The following is a 15,462-nucleotide window of genomic DNA, read 5'->3' on the forward strand; positions in this document are numbered from 1 at the left end:
GCCCCAATAAAGCTAACTGTTAGGAAGAAACACAGAAGCACACACTGGTAGACCACCCAAGCAAGAGCATGACGGATTGCCTTCAGCTTGTCTCCTCTCAAGCCACACCCCTCTCACGGGCTTAATCATAGATCGGGTGAAACGCGTTAGTGGGGTGTGGCTTGGGAGGAGACAAGCTGAAGCCGTTCTGTCATGCTTCTGATTGGGTGGTCTGCCGGTGTGTAGTTCCATGTTTCTTCCTGACAGTTAGCTAGCTTTATCTGGCTGACAGTTGGGTTTACATCTACTTTCAAATATTCCCATCCAAGGCATGTGTAAAAGACACAGAGGCATGGAATTTTTCACATTGAGGTTGATTTTTCTAAAGGAAAATAGAGTGTGCACTTTGCAAAGTGCAGTTGCATTCTTCAAGTGCAATTGCTCCAGAGCTTAGTAGATAAGGTAAAGCTTCACTTTGGAAAAAAAAAACAATCACATGCAAGGAAGATTAAAAAAACAAAATGTTTGCTTGCACGTGATTGGATGATAGAAATCAGCAGAGTTTCTGCTCATTTACTAAGCTCTGGAGCAAGTACAACTTGTAGAGTGCAACTTCACTTTGCAAAGTGCACAGTTTATTTGCCTTTAGTAAATCAACCCCATTGTGTTCATTTCTGTTGAATAACACGTACACTGTATTACTAAAAGTTTTGCGACACCTGTCTTTACACACACATAAACTTTAATGGCATCCCAGTCTTAGTCCGTACGGTTCAATATTGAGTTGGCCCACCCTTTGCAGCTATAACAGCTTCAACTCTTCTGGGAAGGCTGTCCACAAGTTTTAGGAGTGTGTCTATAGGAATGTTTGACCATTCTTCCAGAAGCACATTTGTGAGGTCAGGCACTGATGTGGACGAGAAGGCCTGGCTCGCATTCTGCGTTCTAATCCATCCCAAAGGTGTTCTATCAGGTTGAGGTCAGAATCTGTGTAGGCCAGTGACGTTCCTCCACCACAAACTCGCTGATCCATGCCTTTATGGACCTTGCTTTGTGCACTGGTCCAAATCATTTGGTGGAGAGGGGATTATGGTGTGGGGTTGTTTTTCAGGGGTTGGGCTTGGCCCCTTAGTGCCAGTGAAGAGAACTTTTAAGGCGTTAGCATACCAGGACATTTTGGACAATTTTATGCTCCCAACTTTTTGGTCCCTTCCTGTTCCAACATGACTGCACACCAATGTACAAAGCAAGGTCCATAAAGACATGGATGAGCGAGTTTAGGATGGAGGAACCTTACTGGCCTGTCCTGACCTCAACCCGATAGAACACCTTTGGGATGAATTCGAACAGAGACTGCGAGCCAGGCCTTCCCGTCTAACATCAGCGCCTGACCTCACAAATGCACTTCTGGAAGAATGGTCAAACATTCCCATTGACACACTCCTAAACCTTGTGGACAGCCTTCCCAGAAGAGTTGAAGCTGTTATAGCTGCATAGGGTGGGCCAACGCAAAACTGAACCCTACGGGCTAAGACTGGGATGCCATTAAATTTCATGTGTGTGTAAATGCAGGTGTACCAATACTTTTGGTAATATAGTTTATATATATATATATATATATATATATATATATATATATATATATATACACACAAACTATACTAGGGGACTTCAAAAGTTTCCACACTTTAGTATATATATAAAACTTAGTTTAAAAAAGTGCAGAAACTTTTTGAAGAACATATATATATATATATATATATATATATATATATATATATATATATATATATATATACACACACACACACGCACAGTATATACGGTATATATATATATATATATATATATATATATATATATATATATATATATATATATATGTATATATATTTCTATTAAGACACTTTTGGGACTTTAAATAAACCGACAAGGAAATAATATACTTTCAAAACACAAAGTAATATATCAATAAATTATTACTTTATTGCTTAATTTAAAAAGTGAAAGCTAGTCAGCCTTCATCAGAGTTAGATTAAAACTATATACGGTATTTATTTATATTTAATGTCATACAATATACAGATGAAAAAATAAAATTTAAAAAGATATTAAACACCCTGAATTGGTTGGCACGTTTCCACAGGGTCGAGTAATAATGAGTGTAGGTGTCTGAAGTATCGTATGTCTGAAGTATGTCCAGTTGGTCTATCGAAAAAAAAAATTGTAATATAAAATATCAAGACACCTAAACACATTGGGGTTGATTTATTAAAACTGAAGAGTGCAAAATCTGGTGCAGCTCTGCATAGAAACCAATCAGCTTCCAAGTTTCATTGACAAAACGTAACGGAACAATCTGAAGTTAGAAGCCGATTGGCTACCATGCACAGCTGCACCAGATTTTACACTCTCCAGTTTTAGGAAATCAACACCATTATGTTTATTACATTACATTATTAATGTGATAAGATGTCCTGATATGGTGTATTTGATTACATAAATGGTATTGCATCGCACCAACAGGGGTAATGTGCGTTATCATATCTTGCAGTAATTCACATTACAACAGCTCAGAGGTGTGAATGGGGCCTGACTACCTATTCACACCTCTGCTTTGCAAAGCACACATCAACACAATCAGCACTGAGTTGGTGCTCAGAGGTGTCATTCATTGTGAATGATGTCCCAACACACCTCCAATATGTATGAAATGCAGTGCAGCACAATGCATGGTGTTCTGCGATAAAATACAGTTTGCCCCATTTTCACATAAGTTGCTGTGTGTTTTCAGGTCATTCATTTTGACTGGGCTATTTGACTCACCACAATGCATGTCAATGCATGCATTGCTGCACAAGGACAAGTAGTGTGAATGAGCCCTCAATGTATAACAGATGAGCTATGACTGGCTGGCAGTGTGCAGGGGGTCACATTGTACAACTTGCAGGATCTGCTGCTGAGTAAGGCTGACACTTCCTACAAGGTAGCTGTAATGGCAATGTGGTCTGACTCATCACATGACCATCCGCTCAGAATCTGCTGTCACATACAGTTCTAAAAATGCGGAGAACAGCTAAATTACAGAGGAAATCACAGAAATAAGTCAAAGGGGATCCCCTACTCACGCACAGCTTGTAATGGCCAACGTCTTAGCTAAGGTCCTGGAATCATTCCATGGACATAGTACAGACATTCTAAGATCCTGAGGTCAGTTGGAAACATCCAATCAAGATTTCCCATTGGGCCTAAAGGATTTCTGTACTAAGAAATGTGGAAACTGCCATTGCTGACTTGAACATGCTATCTGCCTGAATGTCGCTGGCTTCAGTGCTTTTAGATATGCAGAGCATGCAGATCAGGAAAGTCATTGTGAAGTCAGAATGCCTGATTTGCTTATTTATAGTAGAATAGCTCACTAATGCCAGCTTCCCTAATTTATTAGTACAGATTTCCTTTGAAGATCCCTTTAAATGACAATTTCCCAATCTAATGTTCATGTGAGTATCCACAGATACTCCCAGCCAAGGTTCACCAGGAGAAATAGCAATCGGGCAAGTTAGAAAACCTTGCTTGATTGTTATTGTTGTCCCCCTCTAAGCCCATGTTGGAGATGTTAGAAGCACCCTCCCCCCACCATATACTTATTAACATCTTTATTCCAGTCCCTGGGACACTGTCACCACACTTGATACACCCACCTTCTGGGCAACCATGCCCACATCATGTCCACTTTCTGGGAGGTCCCCACCCAGATCACACCCACTTTTGGAATGTTCCCATTACTAATACTGCGGGAACCACCTGCTCGTAGCCGCCTCAGCTTTTTTCATTTGCTGCTCAGTAAGCTCAAATAATGGTGATGCTGTAATCTCAGGGATCTTGGGGACACAAGACAGAGATGCAGTACTGTGCCAGCAAATCTGGCCTTTTGGCTAAGATCAAGTGTAGTTCCATGCTCTTAACAGTGTCCAGTAACAGTGATCCACTGTCATTCTGACTTTTCAGCTGGGATGCCTGCCTATATAGTATCCCTGCTGGTATGATGGGGGTCCTAAGGAATCTTCCCCATGGGAAAGAAACCAAGTTAAGCTTAAGCTTACCTACTGGGTAAGGTAGGGGTCAGGAGTATTTCTCTAGTGTGGAGGATTCTGAAGGCCCAGTGTCTACTGATTAGAACTATGCTACCTCTTCTGGCTGAGCACCTGGGAAGGCAGAGGACCCATGGTATCAAGCACCCCCTGGCCCAGGGGGTGCTAGAATAGCACTATGGCTTTGGAAACCCACCGTGTAAAACTGCACTAAGCTTTTTTTTTGGACCACGCCTCATAGGCTAGAGATTGGGGACATTTTTGTTACCAGACTGCAAGGCCTAGCCACTGCACCCACACTGACACTCTTTTTTGTTTTCTCTTATTTATTTTCTCTTCATGTGTGTGTCACCTGCACTTGTATGTGTCTTTTTCACTTGGATTGTAGTCTGTGGGTGTTTGGGCCTACACTTAAGTCTAGGGGGAAGGATATGTGGCCCTTAGGTTCCAGCCTCCTTGGGGGAGCCCCTTACCTAGTACTCGTTGGTCAGCTTTGGCCAACCATAAGGAGCGTGGTCCACTGGGTCTTTTGGCTACTACAGTTACAAAAATTCTTGTATAAAAGAATAAAAATGCCTAAATGATGTAATGTATTGTATTTTTGGAGGAAAACTGTACTGATTAAACAAAAATTGTAAAATCTGGTATTGTACGTCAAAAATTTTTTGTATCATTTCGGACAAGACTTTCATGATCAGCTGTTGAAAGCTGTATACTAATGATCAGATTATCGTACGATCGCTTCTAAAGTGGTATTTTTCTTTCGATTTTTTGATCGTGTGTAGTAGGATTAACCTCCCTGGCGGTATGATTATTTCGGATTTTAGGTGCTGAAAGCGGTACAATTATTTTGCATGGAAATTTGGCGTTTTATATTGTAGGTCTGTAAATCTTAACAATAACACACTTAAATCTGTCCAAACCAGAGTCTAGTAGATATCCCGGGTATGATAAAGTTTGAAACACAAAAACATAAATTATAATATAATAAATAAAAATAAATAATTAAAAAAAATAAAAAAAAATAGTAATAAAATAAATTTCCCCACAATTCACTATCGCTCAATTCTGCAAGTGTTCTAATTTACTATCGCTGTTTTCTAGCTGGTCTAAAGCCACTTTTGACTTAAAGGGACACTTTTTGGTTGCTATGGACAATCTCCAGTTTCCAGGCAGAAAGAACAGTGTATATCATGTAAAACTGCATGCAGGGCATGGGCCAGAGCACTGGGGACAAAAGGGATGTGAAATCATTTCATACAGTACTGTAATCTGTAAGATTACAGTACTGTATGTGTTATGATTTTGACATTTTTTTTAATTTGCCGCCAGGCTCCGCCCCCGTGCGTCGCGCCGCTCGCAGGGAACGGAGCCTGGCACGGAGAGGCTTCGGAGGAGGACGGAGTCCTCGGACACTGCGGGTGACATCGCAGGATCCCGGGGACAAGGTAAGTAACGCCGCCCCAGGATCCTGCAATGCGATCCCGAGTGTGGCTCGGGGTTACCGCTAATGGTACTGAATTTTAACCCCGAGCCACACTCGGGAAAACCGCCAGGGAGGCTACAGTGATTATAAAGGTAGATTTTTTTATTTTAATGCATTCTATGCATTAAGATAAAAAAACCTTCTGTGTGCAGCAGCTCCCCTCAGCCCCCCTAATACTTACCTGAGCCCATCACTATCCAGCGATGTTGCAGGAGAGACTGCCCAGGATTCTCCTCCTCATTGGCTGAGAAAGCAGAGGAGCACCATTGGCTCCTGCTGCTGTCAATCAAAGTCAGTGAGCTAATAAGGAGAGAGAGGGTGGGGCCTAGCCGGGCCTCCGTGTCTAAATGGACACACGGAGCTGCAGCTTGGCTCATCAGCGGGGGAGGGGCCAGGAGATTAGGGCTAAAAAAATGAGACTTTAGTATCACTTTAAGTGTGCCTTGCCCCAGTGAGGAGTCTTGCACCCCAGAAATGGGCCCTTCCTCTTCAGGAGGGGACCATATGACACACCCTAGTGCACTTTTTTGTGTGTATTCAAAACACTTTTTTTGGTACCCTTTTGGTGTTTTGCTTTTGTGGCCTGGGGGCTTAGAAAAAAAAGGATCATGGTAGAGTTGGCATTTATGCCCTGTCTACCTCCTTAGGGATGTAAGGTTTGGCTTAGATGCTTGGGGTTAGTTTTATCACACCTGACCCCCCAAAAATGTCTATAAACAGTTATAGAGTGGCCCCGTGGTATTCAGAAATATGTTGTCCTTTTGTAAGTATTTGTAATGGTAGCTGTTACTATTTCAAAAGGTATCCGTGATCAATTCCAGTTAAACAACAGTAGGAAGGATTAGTTTGCTGTCCACCATTTGGTCACATTCACATATCTACTAGATAGTTAAATGGACCAGAAACAGAAAGTGATTTTTTTTAAATAGGTAAAATGCAAGGATATATTTACACAAAGTTTCTTTACCCTTTTGCACCACCCCCATTAAGCAAGTGTAACACGCCCTAACCCCTCATAAGCTTTATACTTACCTAGAACCCATGACAGATGGCAGATGGCATCATGACATTAACCCATTTAACCCGTGTATGGGAGGTTCGGTCCCAATTGTCTCCCATCCATCTACTAGAATTGTAAGGGGCTAAACTACACATGTATTCTACAGGCAGCTGATGAAGAAGCTAGAGGAGCTACTGTGGCCACCCTTGGCACAAGAACGTTCACGTTGCAGGAGGGATGCAAAAAAAATAGCAGGATGGACCCTGGTCAGTCCAGTCTATAGGAAGAAATAGCCTGCAGCCAGGAAAGATGTAATCTACAGTGATATATGGATGCTTCCCTTCCTGAGGGAAGCCTCTCTGTTTGGATGGTAAGAGAAATGACATGCCTCATGTGTGGATGCCTCAGTAGGCCAGGAGGACACAGATGTCTCTCAGTGGATCCTCTCTCACTATGGACTTGTTTCGGGTTACTTCGCCAAGCTATTGTGCCACCACCTAAGGAGTGCCTGAATATACAGAACCTTGTTTATTTGAACTGTTTAGTAAAGCAATATAAAATACATTTACCCATTCGGATATTGTGTAATTTCTGACTAGCAGGAACGTCCCCTGGAATTTTCCTGTATACTTTAGGGATGTGCTGTCCCCGGCCATTGGTGAAGAGTTGGATAAGCCACAGCATCCTTGTCAAACCAGGCTGGGTTCCCTTTAAGGGTTTCTAGAGGGGTAGAGCCAGTGGAGGGCCATCCTAGGAGTGGAACCCAGGAGGCCCAATGTTAAAAGATTCACGTGGACTATTGGCCACCACTCACTGCCAGGCTCCAGATAATTAAAAATTTTACGTGCTGTCCCACCACATAACACACCTTTCTTTACCTTCCATGTAGCTCTGTTCATCAACCTAGAGTGAACAAAATTCCAGGTATTGGAATGGTAGAGCATATGACTCCCTCCCCTTACTCTCCTGCAATGGTACTGGGTTGTTGGGGGCACTCAGAGCTGTCACATGGAATCAGGAAGAAGGTCCTTGGCCCTGTTTAGGCTCTAGCCAACTGCCATCCAAGCATTCTGGGGAGGTCAAGATAGAATTTTCATCCCTGTGCAAGCTATATTAAAGTGACTTGATGCATACATCAAGCTTTCTCTTGTCTGAGAATCCAGCACATGTATTTTCGAGCACACCTGACAGTTCCATACACTTCGTTCTAATGAATTGCATGAAGGAAGAATTACTCAACTGCTGGGAACAGTTGCAGAAGGGGTATACAAAGTCACCAATAACTTCTTCCTCATACCTGACAGTGTGTTAACGTCAACAGTCATGAGGATCATGTATAATAGGGTAAAACTCTCAGCATAGTTTGGAGTATTGGGTACTGATTTTGAGCATAAACCTTAAATCTTGAGATACCCTTAGGAGCTCCCCACTATGGCAATCAAGCCACTTTTACAAACTGGTACCTATCAGTAAAGGAACTAGAAGTACCAGCAAACCCGCTAGACCAAGCTTGGACTTATAGTTCCTCCACTGCTGGAGAACGAACAGTGGGAGACGTGAAGAATAAATGCTTCCACATACCTGACACTGTATTATCAGAGGCCATTGAGAAGATCATGTATGAACGGTAAACTCCAAACATGGCTGGGATATTTGGTGCTGACTTTTGGACATAGACCTTGAGACCGAAAGAGATCAATCCCTGAGAGCTCCTGCCAGTGGTTTTTCAAGCTGGTTGCCTTCTAGCCATGAAGGAACTTCAAGTACCAGAAAGCCCTGCTAGACTGAACTTGTAGCTCTAGTTCCTCCACCTCTGGAGGGCAAATAGATGGAGAAGGTTGCTACAGAGTGATCCACATTAACTGCTTCTTCCTATCTGGCAGCGTGTTATTTGGAATCAAGAGCAAAAAATTAAGTAGATGGTGCTGAAATTTGGGATAAATACATTTTGAGATCTGGAGATGTCACACCCTAAAAGTTTCCCACTATGGCATCACAGATGGTTTTCCAAGATGGGAAGGAAACACACTATTTTTCTGAAGTTCTCACGGACTCTTTTACAAATTTTACAAAAATTTGGTCCCCCATGGATACATAAGCATTATCAAAAAAGACTTTAATGCAGTAAGTCCTGATCAGGCATTAAAAAGTAAACCCAGATTCTTTACTGCACATTGGAATATATTTACTAAAGCTAGAGAGTGCAAAAGTAGTCATATTTCTACATAGAAACCAATCAGTTTCTAACCTCAGCTTGTTCAATTAAGCTTTGTCAATAAAACCTGGAAGCTGATTGGTTTCTATGCAGAATTGTGACTAATTGCGCACTGTCTAGCTTTAGTAAATAAACCCCATTGCCTTCCCTTAATTCCCATTTGTAACTTCTCCCCAAGGCCTAATACTCTATACCTCTCGCCTACTTCTTATCACCCCTTGTAATCCTTTACTGATACATTTCCCCTTCTCACTTTTCACCCCTCACGTCAGTGTTCTTCGTCTATCGCTTTCTGTTCTCATTGCTTGCTGCCCAACCTCTAGTGTGCTGTTTGCATTGAATATTTATATGTACACTTGTAGTTCTCTATGTTATAATTATTGATTGTAATATAGAACTCCTTCTTTCATAAAGACTTGAATAAAAAACCTGAAATGGAACCAGAGGTATCAGCATATCAGCAGTACCAAGCTGGGACTTGGAAGAAGGCTGTCCCTACTATGGTACCGTAGCCGGTTTCCAAGGTTGGTAGCTCTCTATCAATAGAGAAGCTACAAGTACCAGGAAGCCAGTAGATCACTAGAAGTAAAGGAACTACAAGTACTAATGTATCTGCTGCTGGAGGCCAACTCATTGGAGAAGGTTATTCCTGCTATGGCACTGTAACAGGTTTTCCAAGATGGTAGCCCTCTAGTGATAATTACAAGTAGTCATGTCTCTGCTGCTGGAGGCCAACTAATTGGAGAAGGTTATCCCTGCTATGATACTGTAGCTGGTTTCCCATGCTGGTAACCTTCTAGTGGTAAAGGAACTACAAGTAGCAGCAAGCCAGTAGCCCTCTAGAAGTAAAGGAACTACAAGTACTTGTTTCTCCGATGTTCAAGGCCAACCAATTGGAAGAAGGTTGTCCCTGCTATGGTTCTGTAGCTGATTTCTCAAGCTGGTAGGCCTCTAGCAGTAAAGGCAGGGCTGTCTTTAAGATAGGGCAAAAGGGGCAGCTGCCCTGGGCCCTGTCATTGTTGTGGTGCCCAAAGCAGCTGCCTCATGCTTGCCAACTTTCTCAGTTTAAATTCCCTTGTCCCTTGAGGTTTTAGTCTCATGCTGTGTCCTAATATCTCAGTGTGAAGTGCTGTTATAATGCTGCCCAGCTCTGTCTTGTTGTTATGTACAGATGACTCACCTGCAGACTCTGTGTTTACATGTAAATACCGGCATCGATATGTAAATAGCAGCGGCATTCATATGTAAATAGTGGCAGACCAGCAGCATTCTATGTAAACAGAGGTGGTATTCATATGTATATCATGCCCCCCTGAGGTCATATCCACCATCACCTATACTGAATGCTACCCACTGGGGAGATAAAGGGGCATGCTTGAAAGTCCTGCCTACAACTGTGGTCATTAAGCCTAACATCAGCCTTTTCTGCAACGGTAAGCAAATTAGTGGGGGGAGGGTAGTGTGTGGTTTGCAGAGGTAGGCAGAGAAGGAATTACAGTTTGGGGTGCACAGGTGAGCAAGGTCCAGTCCATGGTGTGCAGCCAGTGAGGAGATGATGTGCTGTATCCTCTAGCAACCAATCAGTAAGCAGTAATGATGAGCAGTAACCAATCAGTGAGCAGTATTGATGTACAGTAATCTCTAGCAACCAACCAACAAGCAAAAATCATGTGCTGTAACCTCTAGAAACTAATCAGTGAGTGGTAATGATACTCTGTAACCTCTGGCAACCAATCACAATCAATGTCTGATCTGATTCAGTAAACTGATTTTGAGTCTAGTCTGCTAGTCTGTTATTTATTGTATGTCTCAGAGCAGGTGGAGAACAAAACTGCATGGGGCCCCAAGAAAATTCTTGCCCAGGGTCCAATCAATATTAAAGGTGGCCCTAAGTAAAGGAACTACAAGTACTTGTGTCTCTGCTTCTGGAGGCCAACCAATTGGAAGAAGATTGTCCTAGCTATGGTACTGTAGCTTGTTTCCCCAGCTGGTAGCCTTCTAGCGGTAAAGGAACTACAAGTGACAGCAAGCCAGTAGCCCTCCAGCAATAAAGGAACTACTAGTACTTGTATCTATGCTGCTGGAGGCCAACCAGTTGGAGAAGGTTGTTCCTATTGTGCTAATGTAGCCGGTTTCCAAAGCTGGTAGCCCTCTAGCAGCAAAAGTACTACAAGTACCAGCAAGCCAGTAGCCCTCCAGCAATAAAGGAACTACAAGTACTTGTGTGTCTACTGCTGGAGACCAACCAGTAGGAGAAGATTGCTATAGAGCAGGGTGAATACAAATCAATTATTACAAAAAATAAATAAATAAATAAAATTAACAAATCGGATCTCTTTGATTTTTTCTCAAATGTATTTTAATAAAATGCTTTTTGAGTAATAAAGAGTTTTTTTTATTTAAGATTCATTAATAATTTAGTTTATTCAGCATGAAATGGAGCTTAGATAATTAGCATGACGCTGTATATTCTGCAATATTTAGATTTTTGGTAAACTCATTCAATGAATCCAAGCTCTGCAAGCTGATATTAAATTGCACTGCATTTATGCATTCACACAATTTCACAGTATCCATGAGATAAAACAAAGTTCGGGAATATTCCTTTATCCCATTGTTTTGCAAATCTATGTACACTACAAACTGTCGGTTCTGATATCACTGTTTTACTAACCTGACAGCTTATTATTCTAAATAGGAAACCTTCATTTTGTTTGCAAATATTCAAGATTCTAACTACCAGCAAGCATAAGTGCTTACATTTAAAGATCACCTGTCATTTCAGATCCATCATGGCAGCACCTGTTAGCGGGCATCCACTAACCTGCTGCCGCCATGTCCCTCACCTTGTTGTGTCACTGCCGCTAGGGCCGGCGCTACCACTAGGCGAACTAGGCAGCCACCTAGGTTGCACTGCCCCCTAAGGTGCAGACACAACCTCTAGAGTCCGCCGGGAGGAGGGGGCACCAGGAGCTTGGCATTCCCTTTTTCTCACCTGTCACACTGCCCCCCACCTGTCACACTTTGCTATAAAGGGATGTCTCTTTGCTGAATTGGGCTGTCGCTTTGCTGGATTTGGCTGTCTTTTTGCTGGATTTAGATATCTCTTTGCTGGATGGGGGTGTCTCTTTGCTGGATTTGGCTGTCCATTTTCTAAATAGGGGTCATCTCTTTGCTGGATTGGGCTGTCTCTTTGCTGGATTTAGCTATCTCTTTGCTATATGGGAATGTCTCTTTGCTATACATGGATGTTTCTATGCTGGATTGGGCTGGGTTTTTTTTTTTTTTGTTGTTTTCTTTTTTTGCTGGATTGGACTGTCTCTTTGGCATTTTATGGCACATATTTTTGCAAATTAAATGTAGCGGGCACTTACTTTTAAGTATGTGACCTTTTTGTTAGATTATAGTTTCAGGTACTTTTAAGCAGGCTTGTACCATTACAGAAGGCTTGTTTGTTCATTTGGGATTTGAGTGGCAGGTAGTTTGTATGCGAGTCCCGGCCAATCATTAATTTGTTGGGCAATGTCCCAGGACTCTCATATAAAAAGCCTGGTCACATGGTCAGAGAAGAGTCTTCCAGTTCGAGCTTGGAGAAGCCAGCCTGGTTCCCGGAGGTGAGAGGTTTCCCCCTCCGGGGAGCCTACGGAGCCCCCCCCCCCCGTGAGGAGGGTGGGGAACCGGCATCCGTGGAGGAGTAGATGACACCGTACAGCATGTAGTCGCTGGTGTCGTTGGCCGCCCCTGCGGGGAAGGGAGCGGGCCATAAAGGAGGAAAGGGAACAAAGAATCATTGCAGGAGAAGTAGCAACAAAGCGGAAGAAAACTGGGCGATCAATCGTTTATGAGTGGCACGTGCACTATTGATCACGTGAGTGAAAGCCCAAGGGAAGGGTACTGCCAGAGGCTGAGGGATGTTGGTACACAAGTCAGTGACTTTGGGTTCAGCAATGCCCCGGGATTCCAATCAGTCAAGCGGGAGGAGTTATTCAGAGTGACTTTTCTTTAGCTCAACTTGGAAGTACCATGCAAATGGGAAGTAGTGGTAAAAAGGTAGCGGTAAAGCTGCAAGCACACATATAGAGATACAGACTGTCCTTAAAAAGTTCTGCAGATGAAGAAGTTATTCAGAGTGACTCTTCATCATATTCTCTATCAAATCTACTTCCATCTTCCCTGATGAAGAAATCACATAGAGTGATTTCTTATTATCCGCAGTGATGCTAGGTCTTTGCATGAAAGGCAGAGAAAAGGTGATAAAGCAACAAAAGAGCATCTCAAAAGAAACCCTTCTCCTATCCCAGTTCATGTTACTTTAGTAAAAGCAAGAGAAAAAGCAATATGGACTGTTTCTGATTGTATGGGCTGCGATGGGTCAGGTGGTAAACATGAATTACGGATACAATAATTAATCAGCCGCTCCTTCGGGGGTAAGCGCTTCATAAAAGAATTGTAGCAGTTAAATGTTTAGATCAGGGATATGCAATTAGCGGACCTCCAGCTGTTGCAAAACTACAAGTCCCATCATGCCTCTGCCTCTGGGTGTCATGCTTGTGACTGTCAGAGTCTTGCTATACCTCATGGGACTTGTAGTTCTGCAACAGCTGGAGGTCCGCTAATTGCATTGCACATCCATATCTAATGCTAATAGCATATCCCAGGTTTAGATGTTTAGATGTTTTAATATTGTCTACTGTTTTTAAAAATGTAGAAGTAGAAGGGGGGGGGGGGGTGTCTTGCCTAGGGCGCAAAATAGTCTAGCACCGGCCCTGACTGCCGCAGACAGAGATGACAGTTGCTCTTTAAAAATTATGATTTAAATCAAGTTGGTTTAAGTCAAGCTTTTTTACTAGTGATTTAAATCGTGATTTCAAATCGACTTGATTTAAATCAAATCCACCCTGCTATAGAGTAGTCTTAGGCAGCGCGCTCATTGTAAACAATAACTAATTGTACGTACTTGGCAGACAGCGTGTTAATGGAGCCCGTCACGAGCATCATTGCGGCCAGGATAAGCTGGTACGTCGTCCAGGCCATGGTTGCTGCTGGGTGCTCAGGGGTTCCCTTCGGTCGAGGCTGCTGGAAGAAGGATGCACCTTGTTTGTGAACAGATTAAATACAGTAGAAGAAAAGACGGTGGTTTCCTGTATGAGCAGACTGTGCAGTCATGTGACCGGCGAGTCAGCTGTCACCCATAGAGGGAGCGTGAGACACAGCCTGTGTGTGTGACGTCATGTGCAGCCACTGGCAAGTGATTAGGGCTGCCAGTCTCTGCTTCTGCAAAAACAGCTAAAAAAAGAGGAAAAAGAAATGTTACATCTGTTGCATTGCATTCCTCATTTAAAGGATCAATCCACCCAGATTTGATATTTCAGTGTTTGGTAGATCCTGGAGAGTTAAACCACCTGACAGTCTCTAAGGCCTAAGTTTTTTAGGTTTCAGCTTTATGCCATAACAAGTAGTAGCATTTTTTCAGCAGTTTGAGTGAGACTCCTCAAGAGAGACCCTTTTGAGTCTCCGAATGCACGGCATAATACAGCAAGGCTCGGTATAGACTATTTTGTCTTTTCCGCCTTTCGGCTTTATTTATTATTTTTTGTCAGTCTCACTCTAGATTTGTGGTTTCTCTATAGCGGGCCGTGGTGTCCTGCAGACTTCGGGAATTTCTAATTGCATGGTATTATGCAGCAAGACCGCCATAACAATATATAATATAAAAAGACTGGTCTATCTAGTCAGATATACTAAACTATAGTCCCATTGACATCATTTTTTTGATAGTTAGAGCCCTTGCACACTGGGGCGGTTTGCAGGCGCTATTGCGCTAATAATAGCGCCTGCAAACCGCCCCGAAAGTGCCGCTGCATGTATTCCTGTGTGAAAGCCCCGAGGGCTTGCACACTGGAGCGATGCGCTGGCAGGACGGTAATAAAAGTCCTGCCAGCAGCATATTCGGAGCGGTGAAGGAGCGGTGTGTATACCGCTCCTTTACCGCTCCTGCCCATTGAAATCAAAGGGACGGCGCGGCTATACCGCCGGCAATGCGCCTCTGCAGAGGCGCTTTGCGGTGGTTTTTAACCCTTTCTCGGCCGCTAGCGGGGGGTAAAACCGCCCCGCTAGCGGCCGCATACCGACGGTAAAACGCCGCTATTAATAGCGGCGTTTTACCGCCGACGCCGCCCCCGCCCCAGTGTGCAAGGGCTCGTAACTGTGATATGCTGCAGCACTTCAAGTGAGACCCTTTCGAGTCTCCGAATACATGGCATAATGCAGTTAGGTTTGTTATAGACCATTTTGTTTTTCCCGCCTCTCGGCTTTATTATTTTTTTTGTCAATCCCACTCTAGATTTATGGTATTCCTATAGCGGGCCATGGTGTTCTGCAGCATGAGAAGTGAGACTTTGGGAATTTCTAATCGCACGGCACTACGTAGCAAGGTTTCAAAATACTCATACATTTTGCATTCTTGGTAGATGGGAAACACGATTCCCTAGGCCTAAGTTTTTTAGGCTTCAGTCTTATGCCATAGCAAGTAGCACTATATATATTTTTTCAGCAGTTTGAGTGAGACTTTTTAAGTGAGACTCTTTTTGAGTCTCCGAATGGATGGCATAATACAGCAAGGCTTGCTATGGACTTTTTTGTCCTTTCTGCATTTTGGTTTTATTTTTGTCAGTCCCAATTTGTAGTGTTT

At 43.0% G+C, this 15,462-nt stretch overlaps 1 protein-coding gene across 1 annotated transcript in view; it reads right to left on the reverse strand.

The window, feature by feature from the left end:
• The window catches only part of SLC35F6 (solute carrier family 35 member F6), a 59,731-nt gene extending 45,781 nt beyond the window's left edge, over positions 1-13,950 (reverse strand). The window contains exon 1 of the mRNA XM_073625176.1: positions 13,729-13,950. Coding sequence (XP_073481277.1) covers positions 13,729-13,805 — 77 coding nt within the window. The 5' untranslated portion in view covers positions 13,806-13,950. The remainder of the gene's footprint in view (positions 1-13,728) is intronic.
• Positions 13,951-15,462: the final 1,512 nt, after the last annotated feature.

This window comes from Aquarana catesbeiana, linkage group LG04 (genome assembly GCF_042186555.1).
Source record: "Aquarana catesbeiana isolate 2022-GZ linkage group LG04, ASM4218655v1, whole genome shotgun sequence".
NCBI classification, from domain to species: Eukaryota; Metazoa; Chordata; class Amphibia; order Anura; family Ranidae; genus Aquarana; species Aquarana catesbeiana.